Source organism: Ixodes scapularis, unplaced genomic scaffold (assembly GCF_016920785.2).
Source record: "Ixodes scapularis isolate PalLabHiFi unplaced genomic scaffold, ASM1692078v2 ptg001217l_1___fragment_2___debris__unscaffolded, whole genome shotgun sequence".
Taxonomy (NCBI): Eukaryota; Metazoa; Arthropoda; class Arachnida; order Ixodida; family Ixodidae; genus Ixodes; species Ixodes scapularis.
In genome coordinates this window covers 15,280-31,870 of record NW_024610120.1, presented here as the reverse complement: position 1 = coordinate 31,870, position 16,591 = coordinate 15,280, and the positions used below count along the sequence as shown (strand labels likewise).

Here is a 16,591-nt window from a genome sequence, read left to right as displayed (position 1 = left end):
TGTTCAAAATGCAACTGCAAAGCTCTCCTTGACACTACTTCCATCTTGGCCAGATCAAAGGACAGAACAAAGCGTGAAATAATCGAGGCTTTTCACATGGCCTCGGGTAGACACGGAGCGTGCGTCAGTGAGCCATCACTAGCTTTGCGACAAGAAGAAATAGATCTACTCAATAAGATACCAAACTTGTCGGAGCAAACATCAGGCCCCAGGTAAACGCTACAAAAACACACCATCCAATTCGTATATCAAAGAGGCAGCTACAGCAAACACCATCAAGTTCAGAAGCCAACAAATTCAAGACATCAACCATTCGTTTTCTTAGCCGCAATTTTGGAAATACGGGTCGGGGGAGAAAAAAGAGAAAGAAGTTAAACAGTTGTTAATCTGCGCCAATTCATGCATGTTTTTGTCTGTCCTTCTGCAATAACTTCATTTCTCCAGTTTTTTTCCACGTAACTACGCCCAGCGCAGCATACCATCAATACTAAGTAGGGTCGGGCAGTATGCCGCCCCGAATCAGGAACTATAAAAGGCCTAGCTTTATGCAGCTGGGAAGACGAGACGCTACACGCTGGGCATCCCGAACTTGGGATATACGACACCCTTAGAGATAGTAAAATAACACTGCGTTAGGAACAACTGAACGTATACGTACCTTGGAAAACAAATCCGTCAACGCACCGCTGAACGCCTCTGACGACGCGATAACAACGTCGAACTCGCCTTCCGAACGGGCAGCAGCACTCCGCAGCTCGCGGGCCCACGCCGGCCGGCAGCGGCTTGCGCATGCGCGGGTGAGAGATGTCTTCCTGCGCGCGGCGTAATACGGCTCACGGGCACTGTACTTCCGCGGTCTGATAGAGTTCCATAAAAATTGCTGGATATCCGGCACTTTTGGGCGCGTTCAATTCGCTTATTCCAGTTGAACCGACTATAAACTGTAGTCTTGTAAGGGTTTTTTTATTTATACGGTAGCACATTTCAATGCATATGGTACAGTTCCCGTTTTTGAAAACAAACAGCACATTGTATGCATTTCCAAAAAACGGGACATGTTCTATTCGGTTTTTCCACGTAGATTGATGGAATTTTCTAACAGTGTACAGCGACAGCAAAAGCTGCGACACCTTTTCAGAACCTTATGGTCCTCAAGTGCCTCGGACCTTATGTGGAGGAGCCATCGCCAACGTCTGCTCGGAGAGTGACACACTGATTTCCTCAAATGTACAAACCCGCGGCAGGTTTATTTAGATAAAAAATGAAAGCCGCTTACAACTCCCTGTAACGCCGAATTAGAGCGCAGCTCTTGAGGAGGAGGGGGGAAGGGCACTGGGGGGGGGGGTTAAACTAACCAGAGGGGGGGGGTCACGTGACCTTGGGGGTCACGTGACCCCCAATGCCGATGATGTCATCACTGACGTCACTGATGACGTCATCAGTGACGATGACGATGCGGGTACCGATGACGTCATTAGTGACGTCGCTGATGACTTCACCAGTGATGATGACGATGACGATGCGAATGTCGGTGACGTCATCAGTGACGTCGCTGATGACGTCATCAGTGATGATGACGATGACGATGCGGATGCCGGTGACGACATCAGTGACGTCACTGATGACGTCATCAGTGATGATGACGATGACAATGCGGATGTCGGTGACGTCATCAGTGATGATGACGATGACGATGTGGATGCCGGTGACGTCATCAGTGATGATGACGATGACGATGTGGATGCCGGTGACGTCATCAGTGATGATGACGATGACGATGTGGATGCCGGTGACGTCATCAGTGATGACGATGACGATGCGGATGCCGGTGACGTCATCAGTGATGATGACGATGACGATGTGGATGCCGGTGACGTCATCAGTGATGATGACGATGACGATGTGGATGCCGGTGACGTCATCAGTGATGATGACGATGACGATGCGAATGCCGGTGACGTCATCAGTGATGACGATGACGATGTGGATGCCGGTGACGTCATCAGTGATGATGACGATGACGATGTGGATGCCGGTGACGCCATCAGTGATGATGACGATGACGATGTGGATGCCGGTGACGTCATCAGTGACGATGACGTCATCGGGGGGTCACGCGACATCGGCGGGGGTCACGTGACCTCGAGGAGGGGGCCACGTGATCTCAGGGGAGTCACGTGACTTCGGGGAGTCACGTGACCCCCCACGAGGTCACGTGACCCCGGTGGGGGGCTCGCGCGGTGCATTATGGGACATTTCCCATGATGCACCGCGCGGTTACGCCGACGCCGACGCCGACGGCGACGCCGACGGCGACGGCGACGCCGACGCCGCTCAAGCCGGAAACGGGCCCCTAAGAGCTGCGCTCTAAAAAATGCAATATCCAACGCAGGTTGCTCTACAACCCCAACTGTATCCTTTTGAGTTGGGGAAGGATTGCCCATACCACCTGTTGCTGTAAAAATACAGAGTACGAGTGGTAGGGGCATGTCCAAACCTCGGGCCTAAGCCCACTGCCGACATGCTTTAGATGAGGTCTTGGAGCCGGCAGTTTTTCAGGATACGTGGGCTCACCGGCTACACATAGCTTTACGAAAGAAGTGACCAGTGTGATATATTAGGAGATTTTCAATTAACACTTGCGATATTTTAGTACATGGTGGTAGATTTGTTCTTATCTATGTTTCCTTTTCCTAATGTATTAATAATAAAATCGAACAGAAATGATGAAAGGCTGGTTACCCTGCGTAATACAGAAAGTATAACCGGGACGGAGACTGGATCTTTACAAAAACCGGATGCTGACAAAAAAAAAAAAAAAAAAACATGTGCAGTAATGGCTTCGCCTGTTTATTCCAGTTTCTTTTCATCAATCAAATGAACTTTTATAGAAACAAAACAAAAAACGGTCTGGTTAGTTTTAGCACTATATTCAACACGGCAGAGTTTCATGTGACGCGAAGGCGCAGCAGCGAGTAGCTTTCATTGTAAAGAGGTGCACTATGAACTGATAAACCATGCTAAACGTAATTTAAGAGTAACTACATCATGCGTTAAGTAGCATTACCTACTCTAATAAATACTGCAAAGCAACAATCTGAAATGTATTGGATGCCTTCAAAACTTCTTTTTCATCTAGCTCTATCCGCCAGCTTTCTTAGCATTCGTTCATTGCTCACATTAATAGAACCTGGCAAAATTGAAGGTAACCTAAGCTAATATATTGCTCCCCCATTTGCCTGCCTCAACGCTATATAACCCAACTTGACATAAAAATAACAAAGGTTCGGCTTACATCAGGGGTTTCTAAATTGTGGGTAGCGACCGGAAAAAGGCTGGCGAAAGATTTGGCGGGGGATCGCAAAGGAGGCTCGGAAACTCCAAAACTCTAAACTTGGCATTTCAACGGTAACGCCGAGGAAAGAAAAGTACGGGCCGCAGCTCAACATCAAGCCCGAACTCAGATTCGTGGTGTCTAAACTTCGGCCTCGTTTCGAAGGATTGTGGTCTAATTAACAGGCTCACTTCAATTATTATGTACAGTCTTTCCTTTTGACATGCGTTTTCTTGCTATGGTTTCTATCTCAGCTGATTCACTCTGACTATATTGTCTGTCCAATAAAGGTTCAGCGTCAATTGTGTGCAAATATTTGCGCACATAAAATGGAAAGCTTGTGGCATCACAAAAGTCCCGTGGTGTGGGAGGGGGGTGATCGTGGCGCCATATTTGTTTTTAGCTTTGATCGGTCGTAGCGCCGGTTCACATAATATATGTATCCTCATCATACCATCACAATATGACCCATGGATTTGAAAATCATTCCTCTCAAATATTAACAGGGACAGCCGGTTCTCCGCTTATACCCTCGCTTCGCGGAAGACATTGCTTCCTTTGGCGAAAGGTCGGTGTATATTATGGAATTTTCATAATTGTTCTAGCTCTTTATAGCTGCTTGTTATTTCTCAAAGCATTGTTCGTAATGTACGCTATAACAGCGCAATCGTATTCTAATTTCATAAATATTTCAAATCCGTCCTTTTCACGGTTGCTTTCTACTCTTCTCTGTTTCTACTGCGGAAAAATTTGTTGCCATTAGGAACATTTTCGATGTAGGAGTAGACACTTTTGATACCACTCAGGTTATTCTATAATGAGTTCGCACAATTATGAAGTGGTGTAATAAATGTACCTATGGAGTGCTGAGTGCCTCAAGTTAATTGTTTTATTGTGCACGTCATTGTGTTCGATTCCTTTTTGTTACAAAATCTCTAGAGCAGTGGTTCTCAACCATTGATGTTTCGGGGACCCTTGAGGATCGCCGAAGATAGTGGGGGACCCCGTTCGTGGTGAGGGGAAGGGAAAAGTATGGGTTAATTATGATAATGATTTAATAAATCAATATAAGTAAGTGCTAGATTTCTATCATTGGCATACACACGAGAAAACGAACTCGAAAATTGGAACGTTTCTTCTCAATCTAGAAAAATAAAAATTTTATTGCCGGGTTTGACTAATGAGGCAGGGCTTCGCGGACCCCTAGAATGTCTTCGCGGACCCCCATTTGAGAACCGCTGCTCTAGAGTAAGATATTACCTTTACATCACATCTCACTTGCCAGTTCAATTTAAGAAAAAAAAAAAACGTTTATGTATAAGAATTGTTTGCCTGATTTCCAAGTAGTAAATCAGTACGGCGCCTAATTGTGTACGTCGTAAATATTCCTGCAGCAACAAACGACTCTTTAATATACCGCTTAATATTCTTAACAATATTTCTCAAAATAAACGCATCCAGAAATTTAAAAAAAAAGCTTCTGCACCATGTTATTAGAGATAGTTACATTTTCTTGCATGATATAGTCTTTTGTATACAAGATAGAGAATACTGAAAGGTTATAAAAAGCTAAAAAGAAGTAAAGCCGATATTTGACCGACTAGAAGAAGGAAGAGGTAATAAATATTTGTAGAGAAAGTTCATTGAGAAGAAATATTTTTTATTTCTCTTTCGTTCCGATTTCCCCAACTAATGTTGAAACGAAACAGAGGTTTCAAGCTGCCGAACTCGAAATGGAAATATGTGCTAAAAGTCTGAACAGAAGTTTTTATTTGCTTTATTATTTTTTAGTCCAACTCAGCAGGCGACTACGTAAAACTGGAACGTTACGTCCACGTGAGTAGCGACAGGATTTCAATGCGTTTTTTGTTCGATACCCGCCAATGCACGTCGTTTTATATTTATATATGTTAACGCGGAATGTTCTAGAAGATTTGAGAATGATGTAGTTTGTTCAAGCTTAGTATGTGCAATTCCGGAATGTTCTCGTCAGAATTCCCTTAGACACCCAGAAAGGGTTCAAAAGAAGCCGCCCGCGCCGCACTACCTCATTTTTTCGCATGCGCTCGCTCCTGCTGTTACGCCGTCATTGACGACCGTTATTCGACATTCATTCTCATTTTGTTTTGGCACAAGTTCGCCACATTCAACGTTTAGTTTCTTCAGTTTTCACTGCCTCGTCATTCGTAACCATATTAAAAAAAGAAAACTGCTTTGCGTAGGTTGATTTACGGTATTCCGATTGGCATAATGTGGCAGATACAGTTGTACTCTCAATAGCACGTTATGGAAACTGAGTGGAAGGAGTTCCGGGTCCTCCTCAGACCCTTAGAATTACTTGGAGGTTAAGAAGCTTAGGCGCGTGACCTTTTATGATGTCTCTTCTATTCTGGGAGAGACGTTCCTAGGTGTTCTGTTTCTCCAATGCCGCAAACGTGATCGGCTGCGGAACGTTAAAATGATGCCCTGTACTCATTACGCCCTTTGTATCGTAAGAAGGCTGTCCGTTACTGCATATACTCCCACTAGCTGGCACACAAAAATGAATACAGGGGTCTCTGTGAAGTGTGCATTGACTGAAAAGTCCTATACTTGAAGAGAAGCCCGTGAATTCAGTTTCCCGTATCACACGGAGAGAGCCAGTCCCGGCGAGCAGCTGGAGGAACTCGGCCAATGACGAAGCTCAGCGTGCGATTCGATCGGAGGAGCAATTCATTCGAGAGTTTTAGGGAACCGTTGTTGCCCATCCGATACGGTACGACTGGCCCTCCGGCACGCACTGCGCATTGGCGAGTCTTCTGCGGCAGCACGTGCGCAGATTGTACATCGGAAGGTCCATCGTACCTTATGCGATGTGCAAAAACGGTTCCCTAAAACTTTCTATTGTGCGAATGCGCGGTACGCTAGGGAAACGACAGGTTGATTGTCTCCGCGCGGTTCGTCTAATAATATCTTACGCTTCGTCATTCACTCTGATTCTTCTCTTAAAAGAAAGCTAATGAGGTTCTTAAAAAGATATCGAGTTAGAGATGAATTTTGGCATGCTTCTGTCCTGTGAATTTTTATATCACAATCATTTGGCCCGAACGTAATAATAAAAAAAAAAAAACGAAAAAAAACTTTGCTGGGTGTGATGTTATACCCAGAGGTTTCAACTGCCTTGCGAGTGCCGCTTGCGACGGAACGTCTGCGGTGCTTTCGACTGCCCGGGTAAGGATTGGGGAAGGCGTTGGAAGGTTGAGCTCTCTGTATGAATACGTCACGGTTCTCTCCTTCCACCGACCGTACTGGGAAGGAGGGGCTTCATCGCTATTTCGAAAGTGCTGCTTTGGCTACTTGGCGCATCAGTCTGAAATATAATTTTGATATTCGCAAACCTGGAGGCCAAATAAAGGTGATTTAAGTATTTATGCAGAACGGCTTCAGTTTCCTGAAAAAAAGAAAAAAAAAATAGCGAATTTGCTGGCAAGCTGGTGAAGGTTAACTATGATTAATTATACCTGACACTGTTGCTATTGCCTTTTCTTAGCACAGGCTGAAGTACAATTAATCAACAATATTCTTTTCTTTAGTTCACCGTGATTGGCTGTCTCGGGTGCTGCAAGAAAGTAAACTATCAGCGGTTTTTTTTATAATCGGAGTCTTTCAGTGCTAGAAGTTTGACAGAAAATGTTTCATAATGCTATGCATCTCTATAAACTGTATCATTGCATGTAAAAACTATTTGCGGCAACACGCACCTGTAATCGCAGTAGCGGCCTCAAGGGGTGTCTGGCACGTGTCCTGGCACTCCTTTAGGCTCTGGAAGTTATTGCTGTTGCCACCGCAGCCGGTGTACGTGAAAGGTTCGCATTTGCCCGTTGCCTGGCTGTAGTAGAAGCTGCTGTGCTTGGCCTGGCAAAAACCAGCATCGAAGGGCAGGAAACATTTTTCTGTACCTAAAAAAAGTGAAAGACGTTTACAACTCTCTGTAATGTCGAATTAGCAGCTCTTGAGTAGGAGAAGGGGAGGGTACGGGAGGGAACGGTACGCCTCTCCTCCTCCGTCCTCATCTACTCCTCCCTGCTCCTCGCCTCGTCCCCCTTTTCTCTTCCTCCTCCCTTTTTTCTCCTCCTCCCCGCCTCCCCCTCCTCCCTCCCGCGCGGTGCATTATGGGAAACGTCCCATAATGCAACGCGCGCGTCATCCTGGCTCACTAGGTGACGCTTCCTATAATGCACCACGCGTTTACGCCGACGGCGACGCGTCACGCCGACGCGGTATGGCTATGCCGACGGCGACGGGGTCGGCGACGCGTAGAACGTTACGCCGATGCGTTACGGCTACGGCGACGGCGACGCGTCCCGAAAATGCGTTACGCAGATGCGTTACGGCGACGCCGACGCGTCACGGAAAACCGTTACGCCGATGCGTTACGGTTACGGCGACGATAACGCGTCACGAAAAAGCGTTACGCCGGTGCGTAACGGCAACGCCGACGCGTCACGAAAAAGCGTTATGCCGATGCGTTACGGCTACGGCTACGGCGACGCGTCACGAAAAAGCGTAACGCCGATGCGTTATGGCTACGCCGACGGCGACGCGTAACAAAAAAATGTTACGCCGATGCGTTACGGCAACGCCGACGCGTCACGAAAAAGCGTTACGCCGAAGTGTTACGTTTACGCTGATGGCGACGCCGTTCAAGCCGGAAACGGACGCCTAAGATTTTCGCTCTAAAAATAGTTCAAGGTTAGACGAAGGCGTTGCCCTAGCTGAAGAATGTTTAAGCATTTGTGAAGACTGTCTAACTCGGGGACGTCTGGAAATTGTCGAACGTAAACCGTAAGGAGCGTAAAAGTGTGGCAAGAAAGGAACGCTCCTCTTTAGATTTTGCGAAAAGCGTTTCCCCTTGAATTAAATCTGGAAATTGAAGCGTTAAACCCATTTAGGTTCTTGCGCAAGAGTAGAAACAGCATCTGTATATTTTAATGTGCCTTATATTTTACCTTGCTTGTTCGCGAATGGATGTCTATCGCCTAAATATGGCAAGGCGATTGGTGTTGTGTTCTGTTTCAACAATCTGGCTGTTCTATACTATGTCGCGTCCACCACTGTGAAGAGTGAAAAGTGGTTTGGGGACACAAAAAAATAAATAATTATAATTATTGATAGTATTATAACGCTACCTGACCAATTGAGCGGGAGCACATGAATTCAGTTATTCAACACACCACAAGACTTATATAATAATTTATTCGAAATGAATGACACCGTTTACTAACATGCATAAGATATATTGACTTCTCTCATTCTATGCACACCTGCCTTATTATAGAAATAAAGCTTGCGGTAATTATGTTTGCTCGCGATATTTTGCTCGAACCGCATTTCAAAACGATCCTCAACGGGTAGCCAGCTTGGCACTGAATAACAACACAAAAATCTGGAGCATCTATTTTCTGGCAACGCTTCGTGCAGCCAAACGCTGGCATCTACGGAGGGATCTTCGGGAGTACACGCTAAAAATGTCCCTTTACATAGAAAACATATCTCCATTGTACCACCGAGCATGAGGTTTCGCTAAAGCTGCTCTACACGCAAAAGTAACGACCTCCCTTGAAGGATCCACAAGGAGGGTGGAGGAACGCTGTCAGATTGCAGTGGACGCTAGTAGCACATGTCTATCAACGCCGACAGGGCAACGTCACGGATTTCATCGCTTTTCTTTGAGTTGTGGCTCGATCAATTCAGAGTATAAGGTACACAATGACATTAGACATTTAGTCTGTCTGCATGTGTTTGTGTGTTTTCTAGCCTTCTACTGCGCTTTGACTCATGTTATAACCAAGTAAAGAAAGGCGCCGCCTGCTATCTTGGAGCGGATAAGCGGCTGTACCTTCAACGCGCGGGTGCGGAATAGCAAATAATAAAGATACAGAGTGTGCGTGCCAGAGGAAAAGGAAGAATATGTCGCTACTTTTCTTACTCAAGGGCCTTATGTTTTGCGTGCATGGTTACACTATGTTCAGCGTCGCAGCTCAGTTTTTATTTTAGGTCGAAACATTTTTCCAGACTCCTCGTGCGCCCAGTTATTTTCGTGATTGTAACGATTGGCTCTGTCAAGTGCATTGCGGGAAATATAGACACGCTATGCTTTTCAGAGTGCAGCCGAAAGGATACAGGCAGGGTTTTCGCTATACGTTCTTCACCATCTGTCTTAAAGGGATGCGGACGCTCTACAGGCACGGGATTGATATTTCGAAACCTGCTTTTGCAGAACAACTGCTTACGATAGAATTATGTGCTTCAAAGCAGGCTAGCTCAAGCGTGTTGGGCTAGCTCAAGCGTGGGCTACCTAACTTTTGCAGAACGACTGCTTGCGATGGAAAGATATGTTTCAAAGCAGGCTAGCTCAAGCGTGTAGGGCTAGCTCAAGCATGTTGCCTTATCTGACCCGTGAGCTTATAGGTGGGTTGAGTATAGCGGCTGTTCAGTATGAAGAGTGTACCATTTTATCTTGCAAGTGACAGAACCTGCAGAGGCCTTGGTGCTGCGACATACAAGTACGTCGCGTAGTTTGACCGCAACTGAAATGTTTATAAAACTTCTAGATAAATCCGATTAATTTATGGCACATTGTTGCAATTATAAATAAGTGGCCCTAAGAAGCCGAACAGTTTGGATGTCTTGTAATATTCAAGTTCCAAACGTACATACCTGAATCTTTGTTCGCGGTCTACATTTAGGTATGTACGTTCAGGTATGTAAAACAGTTCTATAAAACAGGTCTACATTCAGGTATGTACATTCAGGCATGTAAAACAGTTCTATAAAGTGGCGTCTGAATCAAACTCACTACCAAATCGCGTTTCAGCGTTTTCTTACTCACGAGAGACGAATATTTAAAAGTAAAACGAGCAGACAAAAACCCCACTGCGCCAATGACCTCCTTTTGAAACCCCACGAGTCGAGTGGGCTCGCTACCGCATGAGGAAACAAGAAATAATGGCAGATGAGGTGGCAGTTTGGTCTGGATGAATGTTCGAATGAAGGGATGCTCCTGTTCTCGAAGAAAAAAGAATCGGGACTCGAGTTGCTTAATGAAAACCCAAGTCCCCCGTGACACACCCGGTGAAGGAGGTTGTCACGCCTCATTCGTTCCCAATTAGATCCCCGGATGAGAAAAACAAAAATACGGTGAAATTTCTGAACGTTCATGCGAGCACAGGAGATCGCTTTCAAAACATATCATATCATCGAAAAAGAAAAAAAAAATGTTGCAAACTGTCGCTTTCGCGAAGATGGACAGATCACGTTACTTCCATCGGGAAGCACGGCTGGCCAGGTCGGTGGCGAACCCAGACCAATAGGTTTTGTTCTCGCGGTAACAATTTAAAGGCACGCCGACGTATGCGCACGGCACGCGATCCCAGCTAACGCCTTCGTACTCTGAAGGAGTTGTGGCCCGTGCTCCGTACCAAACCCCGCGGCACTCGTTCCAATTTATAGCGGCGCCAGTGTAGCCTCACAAAAACATTTAGCCAAGGTGACAGCGGCACTAACGCTGAGCTTGTCACTGGAAAACACCGCGATATCCTCTGCATAACTGATAACCTTTGACTCGCTATTTTGCAGACGGAAGCCTGGGTCCTCTCTTCCTTGACTTTTCGGTTCAAAATGCTGCCTATGGTGTGCCACAAACGCCTGCTGTATGCTACTTTGGCTCGTGCTCGTAACGCTGTTGACATCTATTTCAGCTATTTTCTTTCACAGCGCGTATCGCTTTTCATCCGCTAAAGCCCGTTTCGTTAGCTGCTCGCCCAGGAGGTACTTCTCTGCACGCGCTCGGACCACGGCTCCGTAATAACGCTCTCGGTGAAGCTGTTCTAGCTAATGCCCCTGAATAAAAAAGCTAGCGACATCTTCTCCCTCCTCCTCTTACGCGCACACCTTTATCTTTATGTTTTGCTTTTTTACACCCGCGCGTCGACAGTAGCGCCGCCTGGTTTGGCCTAAGATAGGAGGCGGCATTCTTCAAAGGATGTCGCTACTTTTCAGTAGAAAGGGGCTTTAGTTCTAGCCATTTTTTTACGCTATCTAAGTCTTTCAAACACGTGCTGGGAGCTACACACTCCGCTCTTGAGAGCGCCTGCAAATCAGCGTTTAAACTGCGTTCGGCACAACGCGCTTCGTAGGCCAAAACAGATGACCTTTCTATCGCAAGCATCTTAACTTCTTGCTTTACGATCTCCCACTTCTCAAAAATACCCCCTCCCGTACTTTCAAAGTACGATTTAAACATTCTGTTTATACGCGCAAGAAAGAACACATCGTCGAGCAGGTTGGTGTTAAGCTTCCACAGCTTCCACTCGAACCTCGCCTTCGTCGGCGCCCTATCACCGATCACTGTCGCAACCAGGCAGTGATCGGAGAAAAAAACCGGCGTTACCCGATATTTGCCTAACAATGCAGAAAGAGAGGCGGAAACGTAGATTCTATCCAGGCGGGTGTCGGATGACGCTTGAAAGTAGGTGAAACGCATCTCACGCGCCTCATTCCTAACGGTTCAGCGTCAACTAGCTCAATATCTTCGAGCAAGTCGCCTAAAATCGTCGCACATCGATCAGTGTACTGCCGAGGCGGCGTTCTATCATTCGCTCAAACAACGCAGTTAAAATCCCCGTACAACACAATTGTCCTTCTGCAATCTAGAAAACGGTGTAAGCCCCCAAAAATGGAAACTCGGTCTTTCACCGTACTGGTAAAGCCGCCAGTGAACTGCTGAAAATAAAAAATCGCACATAATAAAGCGCCCTTCCGTGTCGGTGTTGACGTCGAATTCCGACCAGGAAAAGAATACCGTGAAGGGAAAGGAAAGAGAGATGCGGACGAAAGGGGAATGTTTAATAAGTCGAAAGAAAATTTATTGTTTAGACTGGAAGGGAATTTCTTCTTTAGGCTAAAAATTACTCCGTTTTCTTCCTTTTTCTGTAAGGTGTGTGTGTGAAAGCCTCATTTGGTGACGCATACTCGCATGTTGAGTTCGGAATGATCCGTGGAGGAGAAATGTTCAGATACGTGTGTGGAGAGATCATGTTTACGTTGGCCCGCTCTTTCTAGTGTGACAAGTCTGCGGGGTTGTGGGAAGTGTTCGTGGAGTCGGCGCTCAGTTTCGCCGATATATAATGAGGTCGGAGAGAGTGTGCAGAAAATGATGTATATATAAGATTAGAAGATTTACAGGTGTGACTGCCAGGGGTTCTCATTAGCAAGTTCGGAGGAGGGCCGGTGTGTTTGCATGGAAGGCATTTCGCGTGCGCCGCACGGTGTGGTACCGGGGAGCAAAGTCGGAAGTTTTGTGGACTGGTTGCTGCATACTAGAAGGGAGCGTAAGTTTGGCTGCCGACGGTAAGTTAGGGCGGCTGCTTTAGAAATAACTAGAGTCTACGAGGAGGGGTGTGGCGTCTATGATTGGTTTGTCTAGCCTGGGTATGGAGGGATGGAACGTGAAGATGAGCGGATTGCATGGTTCTTAGATCTTGGTTCAGGTCATAGGGCGTCATGCCGCGAAATGTTAGAGACGCGACCGCTTGCATTGCTCAGAAGGCCGAGCGGGTAACTACGTTCGACAAGGAAGGCAGTCATTGTCTCAAGCTTATGATGAAAATCGATATCGTCGCTGCAAATCTTACGGAGGCAGCGGAATTGTGAAAAGTGAATGGAGTTGATTTGGGATCTATGATGGCTCTAGAAGTAGAGAAGGTAGCTACGGCTGCCAGAGGGTTTATAGTGCACAGAGGTTGGAAACTTGTGACCGTCACTAGTGATTTTTAAGTCTAGGAAGCTGACAGAGGATTTCGATATTCCTTTTCACAATTCCTCCGCCCCCGTAGGATTTTCAGCGACGATATAAATTTTCGCCATTAGCTTAAGAAGATGACCGCCTTTCTTGTCTAACGTAGTTACCCATGCGGCCTTCTGCGCAATCCGAGCAGTCGCGTCTCTAACATTTCCCGGCACGACGCCCTATGGCCGAAACCAAGGTCTAAACCGCCGTGCAACCCTTTCATCTTCACGTTCTATCCGACCATACCCAGGCTCGGCAAACTACTCATGTGCGCCACTTCCCACCTCGTAGACTCTAAAGCTATTTCTAAAGCTGCCGCCCTAACTTACCGTCGACTGCCCAACTTGCGCTCCCTTCTAGTACGCAGACACCGGTCTCCGAAACCTCCGACTTTGCTCCCCGGTGCCACAGTGTGCGGCGCCCCGAAATGCCTTACGTTAAAACACACCAGTCGTCTTCTCAACTTGGTAATGAGAATTCATGACAATCATACCTGTAAGTTTCCTAATCTGATATACATAATTTCCTCCGACCTTTAATATACCGGGTGTTCGTTTTTAATTCGAACAGATTTATTTAAAAATATCCGTAAAAGATGCACTGACACGGTTTGTGCAGGTGAGTTATACGGCCAGGGGGACATATTATAGGGGGCTAAGCGTAACGATCATTTGGCTAATTAATTAAAATTCGTTAATTAACTTTTTAATTAATGAAAATAGACATATGGTTCCAATTAGAAACTTGCACAGCGTCACCGAAAACCACTAAATCAGTCATTTTCAAAAAGACTTTGAGCGCGTGAGAAGTGTAGTAGTGCACTAAAGTTACCACTCGTGGAGCAGGTACAAAGCTAGCGGTTGCGGTAAGGCGCCCGCGCGATTTTTCCGTCTCTTATCTAGCCCCAGCCTTGTACCTGCTCCACGAGTCGTAACTTTAGTGCACTACTACGCTTCTCACGCGCTCAAAGTCTTTCTGAAAATGACTGATTTAGTGGTTTTCGGTGACGCTGTGCAAGTTTCTAATTGGAACCATATGTCTATTTTCATTAATTAAAAAAGTTAATTAACGAATTTTAATTAATTAGCCAACTGATCGTTACGATTAGCCCCCTATAAAATGTCCCCCTGGCCGTATAACTCACCTGCACAAACCGTATCATTCCATCTTTTACGAATTTTTTAAAATAAATCTGTTCGAATTAAAAACGAACACCCGGTATATCGGCGAAACAGACCGCCGACTCCACCGAACGCTTCCTTCACCTCTCTACACATGCATTTAAACACTTCTACCCCACGAATTATTCTAAACTCAACATGTGAGTATGTGTCATCAAATCAGCCTTTCACACACCCACCTCCCGCAAAAAAAAAAAAAGAAAAAAAAAGATTAATCTTAAACGGAATTTCCTAACGGTCTAAAGAAGAAACTTTCATTAGGCTATTCAACATTCAATTTTCGCCCGCTCCTCTCTCTCGCCCCCTCTCCCTCCTTTTCTTTGAATAATGTAGTGAACGAAGTTCCCTGCCTATTTTTATTTACAAAATTATGGACACGTCCAGTCCGGTCGGGAGCTGCCGGTGTTCTGAGCTCGGCCTCTGAGCTCGTTCTCCCTTGTCTACCTCTTCTTCCTTCGTCCGAACAGCCGGTTGCTACAGGTACTCCCCCTCCAACAAGGAGGTCGTTGGAAAACGCCGAGTTGTGGTGGTAGAGGTGCCCAAGTGACATGGCGTTTTGGCCGGTCAGGATGCCTTTGTGGCTTGTTATCGGAAACAATTCTTGCGGTAGTAGTAGGTATAAGTGTTGGTGGATGTCCTTCGAAATTCCCGGTGTGCATCCTTGATTCAAGTGAGGTTGTTGGAGGTGTAGATGCAACAGGAGTGTCAAGGTAGGCTGGCTTGAGGCGATCGATTGACACGGTGTCTTTTCCTCCCTTTAGATCAAGAAGAAAATATTTGTCCCGACGCTCAATAACTCTGAATGGGCCGTCGTACGGATGTTGTAGAGATTGGCGACTCACATCATGGCGGACGGATACGTGAGTGCAGTGGGCGAGCTCATTCGAAACGTACGTCGATTTACGCTGTTGTGGACGAGGAGGGGTCGCTCGGAGGGCCCGCATAGCCGTCGTGAGTTGCGTGGCATAGCTGGCGGGATCGCTATGCGGAGGACAAGTTCGTATGCTTCTTGCGCAGGGGTAGCGGCCCTGATTGGCTGATCGCGACCCCCTATCCAGTCCTGGGTAAGTTACTCTTAAAAAGTAATTCGTTACAGTTACAGTTACTTTCACAAAAAATTAACGAAGTTACCGTTACAGTTACCGCAACAAAAAAGTAACTCGTTACAGTTACAGTTACTTTCAAAAAGTAACGACGTTACTTTTCAGTTACTTTTCTATAACACAAAAATTAAGGAAAAACTAATGTTTGAACAAAAAAAAAATATAGACACGAATCAGTCGGGCTTTCACCATAGCGGTAAATTCAAACTTAATAATTTAGCTGGAAAATTAGTCAATATTATGAAAAGAATAAAAAGACAAAACTTGAACTGGATGTGTTTTCTCAGATTTGAACACGAAGACTTGTTGTCGGAGTACTCCTTGTTGCAAAGTTTGCATACTGCGGTCAAATAGTTAGCAACCAACTTCACCACAAAAAAACACTCTGTACGCCGGCCATGCTTGTTCTTTGTTCTGTTCTCATCAACATCCCTATCCTTGTAGCACTAGCACATTGCTGGCTCGTTGACGGTTGCGCTGTGTTCGTGGACTCCTTTGATATATTTCAGTTCGTACCCGCCAAACCAGAAACAAGCCCTGCGCAAACAACAGTAAATTTTGCCTCCACCGTTGAAACCACGCCGGAGTAGTGGCGCAAATCAAAATACAAAACATGCGCAGTGCAGAGTAGTGGCGCTAATTAAAATACGAAACATACGCAGTTACCTCCGCGTGTATTGTTGTTTCACGGTTGATTCACCCGATTAAAATGCGTGCGCAGAAAAGAAAAAACCGCAACAGAGGTAGTGCTTCAATATACTAAAATGTAAGTGTTCAGTCACAAAGTACAAGCAGGTGCGTAAAGATAACTACATTCTTCTTTTTTTTTTCTTCATCAAATCTACACGTGGCTATATTCGGATAGTGACTCGCGAGAAAGGACGCATTCTCAAGTTTGTGCAAGGCCAACTGACACTCAAAATGACGGAACAGACACTTTGGAAAGTGCAAGGAATAGCTTATACTCGTTTAATGATATACTATTCACAAAGAACTGAAAAGTAACGACAAACGTAACTTCGTTACTTTCATCGTTACCTCAGAAAAAAGTAATAGAACTACAGTTACAAGTTACATTCTTAAGTAAATCTTTACAGTTACAAGTTACCGAAAAAGTAACGAAGTTACAGTAACGCGTTACTAG

General features: G+C 45.7%; 1 protein-coding gene across 1 annotated transcript in view; it reads right to left on the bottom strand.

Moving 5' to 3' along the window:
* Positions 1-16,591, bottom strand: part of LOC121834492 (papilin-like) — a gene marked incomplete at its 5' end in the record, with an annotated part of 46,645 nt that overhangs the window by 15,720 nt on the left and 14,334 nt on the right. Inside the window, one exon of the mRNA XM_042288184.1 lies at positions 7,075-7,272. Coding sequence (XP_042144118.1) covers positions 7,075-7,272 — 198 coding nt within the window. The remainder of the gene's footprint in view (positions 1-7,074; positions 7,273-16,591) is intronic.